Source organism: Vidua macroura, chromosome 2, assembly GCF_024509145.1.
Source record: "Vidua macroura isolate BioBank_ID:100142 chromosome 2, ASM2450914v1, whole genome shotgun sequence".
In the NCBI taxonomy this organism is placed as follows: Eukaryota; Metazoa; Chordata; class Aves; order Passeriformes; family Viduidae; genus Vidua; species Vidua macroura.
Window position 1 is genome coordinate 72,648,989 of NC_071572.1, and position 16,424 is coordinate 72,665,412.

Here is a 16,424-nt window from a genome sequence, read left to right on the forward strand (position 1 = left end):
AGACCCTTGGAGAGGCCCTTACGTTCACATTGCAAGGACAAGATAAATATTAAAAGACATTTACAAGTATTTTGCAGCACAACAAAGAGTATCAAGGTAGAAATCAGCAGCCTATAGATTTCTGCAGAGCACACAACTCGGATACTTTCACTAAATACATTATTTATTACCCTATACTGAACTGTCTGCCCTTCAGCACTTTTCACTGTTTACTTACACCACAAGCATCACCAAAAGAGCACTTCAGGAAGAAATACTTTAACTCAGTGCCCAATGAGGGCATCTTGAACTAGAAGGCTCAAAAAGTGCGGTAAATATTAGTTTAGTCTCCCAATATATGTGTAATGAAGTCTCCTATGCCTCATTTATAGTGAGGAAACTGAGGCAAAGCATCCTGCTCAAAGTTGAGCATCCTGCTCAAAAGCAAAAGAGAAATAAAAAGTAAAACATTTTTTAGATCTTCTTTGCTTAACCAAAGAGCAAAACTCTTTTTCCAGAGAAAGAAGTAAAGGAACAGAAAACTGCAAGGCAGACAACAAAAGCTCAAATCAGATTAAAAGCAATACACCAAAATGGCCTTGATGATGCACATTTTGCTGTTTTCTATGAAGCTGTAGAAAAACATTTAATGAAATTGATAGGGAAAATTCAATATTCTCTATTTATTAAATTCTCATCTGCAAATATATTACACTTTTTTTTTTCCTTTTTTTTTTTTTTCTTTTTTTTTTTTAAATGAAGAGAGGTAAAACACCCTCTCCAAAACCTTGTGGCATCCATTAAATCTTATCAGGCCACCCAGAGATCTCCCTTGACAAACCACTCATCAGTAACAGAAATATCCTCATAAACCATAAAGAAAACATTCACACTCAAGTGAATCCACCTCCTCAAAGGCAAGCAGAAAGTAGAGTGAAGCCCTTTGGGTCAGAACTTGGTTGGCTTGAAGAAGAAAAAAGTGGAGTTTCTACTCCTGCCAGTGTGTGATGCTGATAAGCAAAGTGGATTAAAACAGCAGCAAAGGTCATCACTTCAATTTTGTTGTTATGCTACACAGATATTTTGGAACTCTGAAGTTTATTTTAACAATACCTCTGTAAGAATTAGGCCCATTAGTCACCCAAAAAAGCACATTTCATCTTCAGGGAGCCAGAACAACTCACATACAAATCAGCAACACATCTGAACTTACAAAATCACAGAATGGGTCAGGTTGGCAGGAACCAGAGCAGGTCAGCTCCTCCAACCTCCCTGCTGAAGCTGGTTCATCCCGGAGCACGTGGCAAGGGACTATGTCCAGATGGTTCTGGAATATGTCCAGTGAGAGAGACTCTACAGCATCTCTGGGCAATCTGTTCCAGTGCACCTGCACAGTAAAGAAGTTCTTTCTTGTGTTCAGGTGGAACTTCCTGTGCATCAGTTTCTTTCCATTGCCTCTTATCCTAGTGCTTGGCACCACCAAGAATGGTGTGACTGGATGCCTGGCTCCATCCTCTTGACAGCCTTTCTGCAGATACTTACAGACATTGATGAGGCCCTCTCTCAGACATCTCTTCTCAAGGTTGAATAAGCTCAACCCTTACAGCTTTTCCTCATAAGATATTTGAGATCTTCAGAATCTCAGCACATCCTTGGGCCATTTTGGCAATGGTTATTAAAGACCAAAATGATACTTTCCCAACAGGTCACACTGAGACTACAGAACATGCAGCGCGCATGCAGTGTACACAGCGAATTCATCTGCTTCACAGCTTCCTTCTAGAGGGGTTCATGTTGGTGAACTTAAGGTAGGAATGTCACAGTTTGGATCAGTTGTCTCAATGGTGATAGTGGTAATCCTCTCCCAAGCAGCAAGGCCCTTCCTCCTCATGTGCCAATGTCCATGCATAGCAAAGACAGTAGCTCTGAGACAGAAATGAGTTTAGTCATTCACATCCAGTGCTTTTCCCCCTTGAATATCCACACAATTTCAACTTTGGGGGTGTGCAAACAGATATACCACTAAGAGAAAGTTAATGAGGACTATCTAAAAATAATGGATGCCACACTGCCACTTGAGGTTTACATTTGGCCTTCAACCCTAAGGAGAAAATTTCTCTTTTTCCCATTCTTGCTGCAGGAACATCTGCCAGACAGGCCACGAAGGAGTAAGTGTGGGCAGAGCAAACCCCAACCCACTCATATTTATTTCTTGGCTTAAATACTCAAGAGGCACTTATTGAAATCTTTGTTATTCATTCAGCAAACAAAGAGACTCTTCAAATATATTTGACAAACTGTTTCCAGTCACAATAAAAAGTCAGTCTCACAACATTCAACATAAAGGTTTTACTTTACTCAGAGAGAGATGTGGCTTAGGGGATGAAGCATGAAGGTAAACAGAGTGAATGAAGCCAGAAACCACCTACACCAGAAACTCTGGATAATGCCAGAGAGTAGCCTTGCTTTTGTCTCTTCTTATTTGGCTTAATGATTTCTTTCTATAAATCCTGGGGCATCAGGAAAAGAACTTTTCACCAAAGATAGTAGACAACATACATCCAGCATTTCAAACCAAAGTTCCATTAATTTTATCAGCATGTGACTATCATTTCACACTGATGGATGACAATAAAGTCACACCAAACTGAAACTGGAGGAATTGCAGAGTTATAGATACAACAGCACGTGGGACGAGTGACACTCTCCATACAGCATCTTCTCTGTGCTTTGTGTCCCCATCTGAACTGTGAGCATCTGGTTTCAGAATGGCTTAGGACACAAGAGAGATGTGTAGCTACCTTGCTCTGCCACAAGCTATTATTTCCCACCTGTGAGGGTTAATCCAGTAACCCCTCAAATTAGACTCATACTGTCTTTACATTATTGTACTGAGGAAGCAGATGGTTTACCTTATGCCACCATCACACTCAGCTGTGTGACTGCTCCTGTCAGCTCTATGAGTGAGGCTAAGACCATGCTACCACAGGCTTTATAAGCCAAGCTTTACAAGCATGCTGCTACTTCCAAACATTTAATAACTTTTAAGGATTTTTGTTCTGCAACTCTTGTCTTGACATTTCATCTTGCACATACAGCAAATGTAGTACATCTGGAACTGATTGAGCCTTCTGGTGTGGCACAGATTTGCTCTGCTCCCGTCTCACAGCCATGTTGGAATGTTGAGAGCACGACAGCAAAACAGACATTAAGCTCAGTGCTTAATTTTATGTCCACAGGCAGCACGAGCCCACTCCTGTAGTGGATAATCTCATCTTCAGTCATGGTGTTCTGTGACAGCAATTTACAACAGTGGCAGAACATCTTCCCAGGTGTTAAACTGTTCACCTGTGCAGGAGGTTGGCATTTGGTATTATATAAAATAATTGTGACACCAAGGCTGCTGCCTTGAAATGATCAGTGAATCTTCCATTTCCATAATATGGGACTGTTGCAGGTAAAATGATTTTTTATTGACACAGAATAAATACTTATGTGTTAAACCTTCCACAATATGACCATTAGCACAACCAACAGAATAACAGAAAAGACAGTGAGAATCAGAGCAGAATCTTTTGTGATAATAAAGAGAATTTTCCATTACTTCAGCTGTCATCTGGACAGGACTATGTGATAAAAAGCTTCACTGGGAATTCAATATTTAATAAGTCTTCTTTCACAGCTGAGTGAGAAAAAAAAAACAAAAACAAAACACCAAAGCTTTAAGCAGATACATTAATGTCACATATGACTACAGTTTTGCTGCAGCATTTTTCCCAAAACTGGCTGATGCTAACAGAAAACTCCCACTATGTAAGAGACTTTAGAAAATATGAGAGATGTCTGGGTCCTTCCAAGGCTTTTGACTACACAATACATTGACATCCTTCTTGCTGCTACTGTCAAATTTACTTAGAAAGAATGAACAGATCAAAAATTAAAAGGAAATTAGACAGTCCAATACAGCAGAAAGAGGGGCTTTGTTTTCCTGTCAAGAACAGATAATATATTTCCTGAACAAAACCCCTTTCCCACTAGACTTCCTCCACCAGCTTGCTAGACTATTTCTCTGTGCAGCAGTCCGTCAGTCATAAAAAAAAAAAAGGTAGACAGCATCCAGGAGCTTAAATGCACAGATCAAAATAGTGAAAGAGCCATCCCTTGTACTGAATGTAAATCTAACCAAGCTGGACTGCTGAAAGAACAAACTTTCATCAGCAGTATTTACTGCTACACTGTTGTCAGGATCATAATGGTCCTAACCAAGGATAAGAAAACATTTGCTTTGCTAACCTATGGTTCCCAAAACATTTAGATGCAGGTCAGTCCCTAAGGATCCCACTTCACTGTTGCTCCTTAGACTTTCAGCTCATTTTTATGAATTCTCTAGCCTTTAATGGATGCAGTCATAATCCTGCAACTGGTTGAACTGGTTGTTGATAAACACACACTGAATCAGAACTATGCAGAAAGCCTACAGGGCAATCTGAGAAACCAAGTCATGGTGTTTGAAAACTAAGTATACTTCAACCACATCTTGAAGACTTACAATTAAATTCCAGTATAATGTACAATATCCATGCACTCCAGCTATTTGAGGCAGGGATGTATGCTGGAGCAGTCCCAGAGTTAATTTATGGGGCTAACCATCATTTTGAATCTCTGCTGCAGAAAACATTCTTCCTGAATCTAAAATTCTCAGTAAACTCTGTGCTCTAAACTAAAAGCACAGAGCTGAGACCCACTACATGATATCATGACTTCCTAGGAACAACTAGCTGGAAAAATGCATGTCTCAGATGTATAAATGTTTTTGTTAGATTTTTGCACATAATTCACTGTGGAGTTGATGTCTTATCTCTAAAGGTGAGTGAATCTTACCAGGAGATGCTATGTCCGATACATTTGTAATGGTTGGGATCTGCACTAGGCCAGGTGCACTAATATAACTAACTGGGTAGTGCATAATGTACTAACAGGTGCACAGGAATGGCAAGAGAGGAGATTTTGAGTCTAAGGCACAAATTACCAATTCATTCTAAATAAAGGATCATTGTTTCTGCTTCCTTTTCTTCAGTGAGCAACACAGCACGGGGTAAGGATACCTCTCCACCTTTTGACTCTTTTTATTTCAATTAGGAAAGATATATTTTGACTTTTTTCCCACCCTGTCCTGGAAGAACACCTTACAGTGACTTCCACAATAACACAGGGCATGTCTATACCACACTGCAGCTGGGATGAGGAGTTTGCTTCTGCAGAAACTCCCTACCAACTGCACTTCAGCTGACATCACAGAGAAGTCTTAGAGAATGTGATTTGGATAAAAACAAACATGAAAATGCGTCTCAGGAATGCACCTATTTTGTTGCAAACAAACATTAAGTCCCCAGCACTAGTGTTAGTGTGAAATAAATAACTATGAAACATAAAGCATCAAATCTTCTCCAACAATTTTTCTCTAAACAGTTATTCCAACTCAACTGCACTCCTTAATAAACATTGCCACAGAAGCCTACACAGAATGGGTGTTTATAAGACATTCCCAAAGGGAAACAGGGAGGTAGAAGAAGAGAGAGTAGCTTGGAATCAACTCATTGCTTCAAGCTCAGCTAAACCACCTTAGTGCTGAGATGGTTAACTTTGAAGAAAAAAAACGCTCTAAGAAAACTGAAATAGGCAACAGATACCTGCAAATATCTACATTTGTTGTCTCAAGGGATTCTAAAGATCATGATTGTTAATGGAATCGGGATTATTTCACTGGGCAAACACATGTTATAATTCTCCTGTGGAAAATTCCTCCACGGGAGCAACTAAAATGAAAAACTTAGTCAACAATCAGTAGGTTAATATACTCATTTTACACAAGTTTAACTTTTCTGAAGTTGAAAAAACATGTGTATTTCCTTACTTGAAGGAAACAGGTCAGGCAAATAAGACTTGTTTGACTGATAGGGGAAAGGGAAGGAAAACCCCTCAATGTATTATTGAATTAAAAAGAAGCAAATTAGTGAATTTGATTGAAACACAGCTAAATATGTAATGCCTTAAACATCTATCTCAAAGAAAAGGTTCTTTTGAAGTTTTTTCCTGCTTTACTTACATGATTTTCTGAAAAAGAATCTAACAGTTTTGGAAAGATTGCTCAGAACAGTTTAAGTAACAAACAAAAATTACCTGCTGGTGTCAACCCCTCCAATGAATGCTCCTATTTTCCTTCCACTGCAGAGAAGGTGTGTTGAATGGCAACTCTATGTATTAGGTGATTTGAGTATCACAAGTGTAAAGAGACCTTGAAACTCTGAGTTGTCTTTTGAATATATGCTTCTGTCTTGGCTAGTGAAAAAGAGCTACAGGTAGAAACTAGATACACTAGTATTAAAGATTTTCAGAGTCTTCATGAGGACGGTGTTAGCTTCTCTCAAGGTTGTTAGCTTCTCTCAAGGTACATGCTGTGGGACCTTTGCAGTAGTCAACCTATATTAAAAAGTGACACAGCAAACATTTTATGCCAAGTCAGGAAGCAGCAGTAATCGTGTGCCTTAATTTTTCATCTTAGTGCCCTAATGCAGCTGTTAAACACTGACAAAAGTTTTGTAAAACTATGAAAATATGTGCAGTTATAACATGTCCTTTCCTTATCCACTACAGGTTATTTAAAACCAGGGACAATTTTTGAATATACTTATTCTTTCCAGAGGACATTACCTTAGGCTTGTCTATACTGAGTTTGGTTCCACTCAGTCTGTCTCCATCCACTCTGCTTCTCTAGTCTTGACTAATTTTAGAAAATCTGTCATCATGAAGCTCTTGCATGGCAGTTCTCTTCTTCAGATCCCTAACAAATAAATACAGGTCTCAGCACAGATCTGGAGACGCTCAGTCCTCAGCTTTATGTTTTGGAAAATCAAATATTTCTTTCTGAATCAACTCACTATAATTAACTAAATACTGCTTTTTAGAAAACCCAGAACAACCAACCAACCAACTGCACTATGTAGAACCCCCCCACCTCGCCATGTTTTACTAACTCAGTCATGTAAGACTGCAATCCTTCATGACAAATGCCACAGGCATAGCGTGGTTATGAGCTGCCAGAGTACAGGATTAACTCAATTTACATTACAGTACAGCAATTTCAAACACAGCACCATGAAGTGTAACGACACAGCTAAATATGCTGGCACAGGATCAGTAGGGCTTTCATTACCTTTTGACATGTACTACTACCCCTCTTCAGAACATGGTGTCTCCTTTTGGCAATGCCCCTTTGCCACACATTCCCCAACAAGTGCCACAATCCATGGGTCCAAGTCTGTGGATCTTGTGAGGCCCAAGATCAGGGCAGGCTAACACTGCTCTCCCATCGCTACACGTTCTCAAGGCTCAGTAGTGAAGAGTCCATAAAGATCTATTTAACTCTGTTCTGGCTCTGACCTTAGCACAATTTTCTGAAGAAGCAATTTTGTAAACTTTACAGAAAGTTCTCTGATTCTCAACCCAAGATTTCTTTGATTCAGGATTACATCTCTTCTACACCTTTTTAAAGCTATTCTAGACTTGATGCTGAACTGAAAATCCTGGAGCTCCCTGCTAAACAGAACAGCAGGTGAAATAGGAGAAGCTGAAGCACATGTCATTTCCCAGTGAAGTACCTTAGACCTGACCAGCAGGATGGCACAAATGGCAGAAGTGAAATTCACTTCACACAAACTACACAGATAGAAAAGAAAATTCACACTGAATTTGAAGAAACTAAAGGGAGAAGTTCTCTCTTCATCACCCTGAGCATTTATTTTTAAGTCTCTGGTTTTATTCTGGTTATCCAAGAACATGTTCAATCAGCATATCAAAGCTGAATAACCCCCGATAGGATAAAATGTCCATCTGTAACAACAGCACATACACAGCTAAGTATGTTCTTGAGAGGATTACAAATCTTTCTGCTAGATTCTGATCACCTCACCTACACTTCAGCTTCTTGCAGTGGTCAATAGAAAAATCCAAAAACCCACACAGGCAACCTTATAACCTGCTTTTGCACAATTTCTTTGTGAATTGTGATTGCTTCTGTCCTCCCTCTTTAATTATCCAGAAAAGCTTAATGCTGGTCCCACTGGAAATATCTGGCTTCATGCACATTTTTTAATGCAATCACTTTCAACATTCTCCTTGGATCTTCCAGGAAAAAATGTTTTTGTTTCAAACCAAAATGATTAATAATTAATAAATGATTTTGTTACAAATAACAAAATCTCTGTCCCATGATACAAAAGTCCTTGCAACTACTCAGCAGCTTCTATTGAAATCCCACCAGTCTCCTTATTTCTTGATAGGTAGGAGCAGCCAATTCTTTGGCTTTCTCTGCTCCATCCTCTAAAACCTTTATCAGATGAGACTTGTCTTCCTGGAGTTTCTTGATTTCATTCCTGATAGGTGCAAATTTTTGGATAACCGACTCTGCTACCACCATTTTGTAGTGAGCAGTGTCAAGACCAGTGGCTTGGTGCAGCACCTCTTCGATGCTAAGCCCTGTTACTGCAGCGTGAATGGACACCAGATTGGAGACACCGGGGCGAGCGGCGGGGTCGTAGGTCACCTCCGAGGTAAAGTCAGTCACAGCTTTGCGAAATTTCAGCACTATTTCATCAGGGCTGTCTGCTATGTTAACAGTAGCTAACTTCTGTGGGTCTGACTTGGACATCTTCACTGATGGATCTCTGAGGGATTTTATTTTCTTTGTTGTAGCTTTAAAAAAAAAAAAAAGTTATGAGACAATGGTTTCTTATGACAATTGCTAAGAACAATGCGCAGCTATATGATGAAGATGTTTATCCTTGCTCAGAAATGAATTGTGAGCACAATCACATATGCTCTGTTTAGTCCTTGCATCCTTTCTGTCCTTCTAAGAAGACACCTTTCTCCTCTCGTAAACTGAATGAAGCCTGTTCCACCTCTCCCATCCTCACTAAGCAGGAACTTCTGCTGGGGCTACTCCTAATATTTGATGTTGCTTACATGCTGATTTCCTACCAAATTTCTCCCCCCTTCTATTACTGCACCTTACTGAATGGTTCTGAGCAGTGGAGAAGCAGGTTAACTCCACTGGTAAAAAACCCATCAGAATCCCGTAACAGTTAATCTCCTTATTTCAGGAAACTCTTCCACTCAAAATCTCTTGGAAATTCTCCTAAATCTCAGTAAAAACAGTTATTAAAATTCTCTAACTCAACACTGACCAGCTCTGTTAGATGTAAAGCACTGCTCAGATAAGAAAGGCGTGGGTATTGTACAAACTGCTAAGATACATCCATGCACATGAAATAGATTAGTAGCATTAGGAGAATATTGCAAAGTACTTTAACAGCATCAACCCACACTGCTTCAGTTTTTCACCAAGACATATCATTCATGGAGTACCTAAAGTATCACTTTTCTACAGAGTACTCATACTAGTTGTTTTTAGACACCTAATACAGCCAATGAAATTACCTGCATACTGCTCATAGATGGCCTATGTACTCAGTGAAAGGATAAGGGTTCTTCCAGCATACAATTCAGATTGCCCCAGAAAGTGCTTTGTTCTGAAATCACCTTTTGGAAGAGTCTCTTCTGCAAATTTGAAAGAGTCCAGGTAATTCAATTGTCTATAGCTAGTGAGTCTGAATAGGGGCCTACCTTTGGCATTAATCTAGGATATTTTGTTGATTTGCATATACTTGTGAACTTAGGAAGGAATGTTTTTTGGAAGCAAAATTAAATGTTTTTTCCCTTTTTTTTATTTCAAATTGAGCTTTTTATTTAATGGTAAACAGTCTCACCTGCATCAGAGGCTACACTCAGCTCCTCTTTATAGTGCTTAGTACTCCATTAGAAACTGCAGAGTTTGCAATCCCTAATATTCTCAAAACTCCACTCTAGGTCTAACACCACTTTTGTCACCGAGGCTTGAAAACTGAGAAAGGTTTATTACTGCCTGTCTTTTCCAAGGTGAGAGCTCCTTGCCCTTTTGGGGGCGAAGGTCTCTGCTGTGCATTCCTCTACATTACTTACAACAAAGATGCAACGCTTCATCCTTGCCCAATTCTTCACGTTTCTTAGCAAACATGCCATTTGCGCCATCTGACTCCTCCTCACCCCCCGGCCTATGACCTTATAGCTCAAAAATGGCTGAGAAGATTTTCCTTATAAGTCTTCCCGAGTCTAAGATCAAAACCATAAAGTCTTAAGCTCTGTGACAGACACATATTGAAATACTCAAGTATATATTAAACACCCTTAAAAAAAATTGGAGCACTGTACATATAAACCAACAGGCTGTTCAGCATGCTTAAAGTAAACATCTCCCACTTGGACACTGAAGAATTCTGCTTGCTAGAGGTCTCATGCCATGCAAGCATCTCTTGCTTACATGTCTCCTGAATGAGCAACATGGAATAGAGACCCTTCTCTTAAAAGGTCCAGTACTTGAAGAGCAAGGTTGACTGGCAGCAGCAGAGTGCATCTGGCCCCCTGGACTAGAATACCAGATGTCACGTACATTCCTCAACCATGGATTTCTAAAGCCTTATATCTATCTTGGGAGTTCATTTTCACAGCCTCTAGTCTCTTGTTGCCAGTTTTTAGTTTTCCACTCCTTTAATATCAGTTTGCCCCCTTCCCTTGGTCCCAGAAACTATTTCCACAATATTTAAATCCATCTTCAACTTCGAAGTGCAGTTAAGAGAAAAAAAAATAACCAGCTCACTTAAAATGGCTTTGGGCAGAGGAAAGAATTCTCCATATTTCTTGTTGAAATGTTGTGCTATATCTTGGGCTAGTTCCAGGTGCAGGACTTGATCTTCTCCAACAGGAACACGTGTTGACCTTTTAATAAAAGACAGATACAGGAAACTCAGCAAAGCTCTCTGGTTCTGCTGAAATGTTACTCAAGACTGTCACAGCTTCTGCCATGACTGAGGGCCAGACTGAGCCAAACACTCAGTCCCAGCTAGATATAGGTGCTGTGGGAACAAGATCCCAAACTGAACATATTCAAGGATGACTCTGCTTTTTGTGCTGAACTGAAGCACATAACCAAGGGCAAAAATAGTCCTTTTTGAAGACATATATGGCAAAGATACCTGTAAGAGCAACTCATTAAACTCAGCTCAAAGGAAGGTTTCTGTAGTATCTCCTGCTGCCTCTTTAGAGATCAAAGAGCACATGCTATAGTGTAAAAAAAAAAAGCAAGAAAGATCTGCAAGGCATAAAGTGCAAGCAGCTTGTCATGTCAAGTCTCAGGAAAACGTAACTGTTGTTGAGGAGTTAGTACTGAGGATGTATCAAGGGAAGGAAAGAAGTGAGTGTTTCTTCTTCATCACAATTGTATAAATCATGTAGTCCAGTGCCTCTATTGTCACAAGTGTATTAGAGGATTAGAACTGCTGGATTCAAAGGATAATTTGATCTTCTGTATTGAACTCAATGGTTTGAATATGCTTCTGGAGGAAAACAATCTGCATCAGAGGACATGAGGAGGTGAAGAATCCATTACTTCCCCTGGTGATTCTTTCCCACAGTTAATCATACTTGCTAAAAATGTATGATTCTTTTAGATGAGGCAGACTTGAAATCTTGCCAGCTTTTGATTACTCTCCCATCCCCCAGTCGATTTTTTTTCTAAGGCTTACAGGGTATTCAGCTATGAATACTGGACATGTTCCAAAATCAGGAAGTTCACTATGCATCTTTTAAGTTCCCAGAAAATTTCAGATCAACATGGTACTCTTTCCTTCCGATTCTGAATTACTGGGCTGACATCCAGGAATCAATTTGTCTACCTTTATTCCCAACCAGTCAGCAAGGCAACCTAAAAACAGTTGCAGTAGGAATCAATAGAAAATCACAGTGCCCTATAACTGAGAGAAAATTAGTTACCATAATCAATATACTTTAAGCAGGTCAAAAGAAATGTTTCCATATGCCAAAATGGTTCCATATTCACAACGTTTGCCACTAAACAGAAAACATATTATCTCTATAAAAGTCTCTGCATGATACCTTGCCTTTTTCCTTGCTTTTTTTTTTTTAATATTTCTATCCTGATGCTATTTTTACTCCTTTCTGTCATGTATTTACCTTCTGTCCATTTTCCTGTCTCTTTGATCCTTCTGAGCTAGTTTCTTCCCCTCTTCCAGCTATAAATTCTGCTTCATGACTGCTGTTCCCTTCCTGTGTTTCCGTTTCTCACTAATTCTTGTTCCTCATTTTGTTTACATTAAAACATTTCTTATTAAAGATTAAGTCAAGTTTCTTCAAAGAGATACTGTTTCTTTTTCAATTCCTTGTTTTGCGCTCTAGTGGACAGCCTGCTGTTAATACAGATAGTAGCCAACAAACCACTGGCTTTGCTAAGGAAAGATGAAACACCAGATCTTATTAGAGATGGAAGAAACAGATATGGTTGAGCTCAATCAAAACAACATTTCTGATAAAGTTGTCTAAATTTCATCCTTAAATACTTGACACTCAAATCACTCAAATATTTGACAATCAAATAGGACTCACTTCAAACAAAAGCATTGTAATATTCAAAATAATTCTGCCTTTTGCTTGCTTCCTGTTATTTTTACTTAAAATTTAGGTAAATTAGAAATACCATCTCTTGGTCTTCTAACAGTCCTGTTTTCCCTACTATGATCAATTAACATGAAATTTCCCTAGATACATTTTTCTGAATTCACAACTGGTTAATCTTGGTTAGTCTGACCTGACATCCTTGTCCTCAGTTCTATGTTACTTCTCTGTTCCAACCAATACTCACAACTTCCTTCAGAACAATGCCACAAAGTACATATGCTCTGAACATAAAAATAATTTATATATGGTGCACTGTATTTAACATTTACTTACTGAGACAGTTTAAATCATATTATGAAATACAACCAGTCATGACAATGCACTACAAATTCTATTAGCCAGGCTACAGACTTAGGCATGCTGAGTCCCCAGTCCCTCACTAAGGGCTGTTTCCACTGCAGCGCTAGCCGAGGCACTACAAGCTGCAGTCAATAAGTGACTCTTTTTCATCAGTATGAACTGGCCTACACAGAATCCCCCATTAATACTGGTATGCTACATACAGACAGTTTAAGTACCTCTACAGTACACTACTTTAAAAAAAGTGTATCAGTGTGAATGTGTCGTATGTATAATTAAACATCAGTCTGTTATAATTCCCTAAGAATTATTCTCACGTGACCAGCTTTTGCTCTTTACAGCCCTGTCAGTAGCTTTTTAACCAGGCTAGATTTCAACCAGCCACTTGAGAGTCTGTCATCCATTTCCAATCTTCTGATCTAATCACACCCAGCTCTCCTGCTCTATAAGTTACCATGTTGACCTGACAAGCATTCATTCCAATGCAGCTGAACAGATATTGCCCATGGGATCACATTCTGCCTCTTACTTGTACAGCAAAATATCTGCTGCTTGAAGCACAGGGTAAGTCAACAAACCAACAGTTCCTTCGCTATTCTGGCTGGCACACTTCATCTGTTTGGAAAAGAAAAGTAGAGAAGAATCACACTTTTGACTAATGGTATCATGGTCTGTGATTTTAATTAATTACAATTCTGAATAATTGAGTAATTTATTATGTAGCTCTACAGAAGACAACGTCATGTAAAATCTGAATATATTCTGGTTTATGTCCTATATTTATGAATTTCCCTACACTGTTCTGATACTCTAGTGAGAAGGGAACATAGGATTTATTTTGTTTTCTGTTTGTAACCTTATTAATGAAAATGGTTTCAAATGCAAAACCATCAGGCTGAGTTATTACACTTGTATATTACACATAAATCCTATGTTTTTAAATAGTGTCTTCAAATTTTTGAAACACTTCATAATGGAGATACAAAAAGGTATTAATACCTGTGTTAGAGATCAAGACACAGGGATCACACACAGTCACCAGGACAGACAGTGATAGCTGGGAGAACCCAGAACTACAGAGGCAGAGTCCAGTGCTATCTCCATCAGTTCTCACTGCTCCCCACCATCTACCTAATGCATTCAAGTACTCTCCTGCTCCCTGATATGGATCACCTAGATCAAAACAGTGAGGCTACAAACACTAATTCTGTTCTGGCGATGGCATATCTGTGTTTTACTTTTAGCAACAGTTAAATATACTAACCCCCTTGAAATCTGAATTATTTCATTAGGACTGTTTAAATATATTTAGATTTGCCTCATGCTATCCAACAGATCCTGTATTCTGTCTACATCCCTAAGTGCCTAGGGTTCAGGGAACCTAATTTGCAAAGCCTAGCACCTGTAACACCTATCTGTAGGTCTGGAAAGTCAATCCAGACGAAGTAGGGTTTAAGAGCTTAACTTTAGAACCTCAGGTTTGAAAAGGTTTGCTTTAATCTATGCCATGCATTAACACTGGTTGCTGTATTTAAGTTTTACTGGTTTTATTTAATTAAGAAGGAAAACAGGAAAAAAGAAAACATCTGGAGGTATTTAAGACTGCTCTGAACTCTGCAAGCCCAAACTACTCTTAAGCTGTTGGGTTTTTTTTTTTTTTTCCTTTTTCAGATACTTCTCTCTCCTGTCTTTTTCTGCTTACTAAATGTCAAAATAAAATACAAGGAAATTAAATGCAAGAACTCTGTTGATGCAGTCAGGCTGATGCAACATCAAGAAGATGAACATTTGACACTCGTAAAGGCAAATATTTAAAATACAATATCACTCAGCACATTTTTAATATTTGTAATTTCTGTACTCCTCTTCAAACACATGCCTCTTTTGAACACTCTTCCATAAAATCTACACAGCAGCCACTCTTTATAGTGGAAAAATAAAAGCTGTTTATGGAACTCCTTAATCAGCAAGGAGGCCCAAGGTTTCCACTTATCTTCCATTACTTTTGCATTATTAAACAAACATTGAAATAACACTGAATGTTCTAGCAAAATCAGTTTAACAACAGTAAACAAACCTCTTTTTTAGCACAGTTTTTCTGCAAATCTCTGCCAAAAACACAATTCTGTAGCTTCCAGCAGGAAACCGTTCACTAAGAGGAACAGACCTGGAGAGATATGTTTTACCCCTTCCACTACAAGACTACAGAATTACTTAAACCTAAAGGATGAACAACCAAGGTAAAGCTGGTACTTCATAGATGACAAGTATTTCCAGGACAACATTTCTACTGAATTCCCAAAAATTTCTTTTAAATTTACCAAACTGTCCATACCTTCCACTGGGGCAAACGTAGCAGACGTGGCACATTAGTTAAGCACCCAAGAATCCAGGCAAGTTCTGCATGCTCAGGAACCTGAAAGTATGAAGTTAGAAACTATTTAAATCTTCTTCTTTTATATGAATATTTTCTCAAAGTAAGTAAGAATAAATTGCATCAAAGATGAGAAAACCATTTATTTATTTATTTCTGTACATTACTTTTGCAGTAAGGTCAAGTGACAAGCTAATGGATCCCAGACTGCCAGGATTGAATACTCTACATTAAAATAGTATAACAAGGTTCTTGATCCTATCCACTCATATTATAAACAAGAAATAAAATGCTGCAATAGCAGAGTTGAGCATGCATGTAAACTCCTTTGCTTGAATACTTGATTCACTCTTCGCAATATTGGCAGGTTTGAATCTTTAAGAGCATGCTAACTGTCTCAAAGATGTTCAAAACTTCATGCCTGCAACATGATATAACAACCCAGACAGAAGGCAGTAAAAAGTGTTTGTTAACAAGAACTACTAGGATTATTAATTGCAATTCCTTTGTTGCCACATTTTAAATATAGTAATTTCCTAGCTAGCAGTCATTGGACTACTTTGGTCACCAATGTATAAAAGTATCCAACCTCCAGACTACAGCTCAGTGGTTAGAAATATTTCAGGTTGATTCTTTTCCTTCTTTCTGCCTTTCCCAGAGATTCAGGGTTTTTATTAATTCCCTCATGCTTATTTGACCTGCAATCTTCTGTGCACATGACAAAGTGCAACAAAATACCGGAGTAAAATGAACTTCACGGAAAATACTAAGCACAAGACTCCTATTTCATCTAGAAGGAATCACCATCTGGTTGAAAGTGGTTTCTCATTTCTTTCTTCTAGTCACGGACAGAGAGGAGATGGTGCTCTGTTGCACTTGTGTTGACAAGAACCCTCTTTAAAAGCTATGCAGTCATTGATTCAGCTCTGTCAGATGCTGCTTTCACAGCCAAGACTGCACGTGTTTCACTGGATCAGTGGATTTGACATTACATCATTTACCAAAACACCCAGTGATCTAAACAGCATTTGTTGGGTTGAATACACAGTTCTGGGTCCTACCAAGTTATACTCATTTCCCATGTTCAAACACACAGTCCTTTCCTAAATAAGACTAAAGTGCTGAATATGCTGAAGAAAAATCCTGA

The 16,424-nt window shown here is 38.7% G+C and overlaps 1 protein-coding gene across 1 annotated transcript in view; it reads right to left on the reverse strand.

Moving 5' to 3' along the window:
- Positions 1-8,046: 8,046 nt before the first annotated feature.
- Positions 8,047-16,424, reverse strand: part of WARS2 (tryptophanyl tRNA synthetase 2, mitochondrial) — a 37,962-nt gene continuing 29,584 nt past the window's right edge. The window contains 4 exon segments of the mRNA XM_053971926.1: positions 8,047-8,730; positions 10,730-10,848; positions 13,433-13,518; positions 15,239-15,319. Of these exon segments, the coding sequence (XP_053827901.1) occupies positions 8,282-8,730; positions 10,730-10,848; positions 13,433-13,518; positions 15,239-15,319 (735 nt within the window). The 3' untranslated portion in view covers positions 8,047-8,281.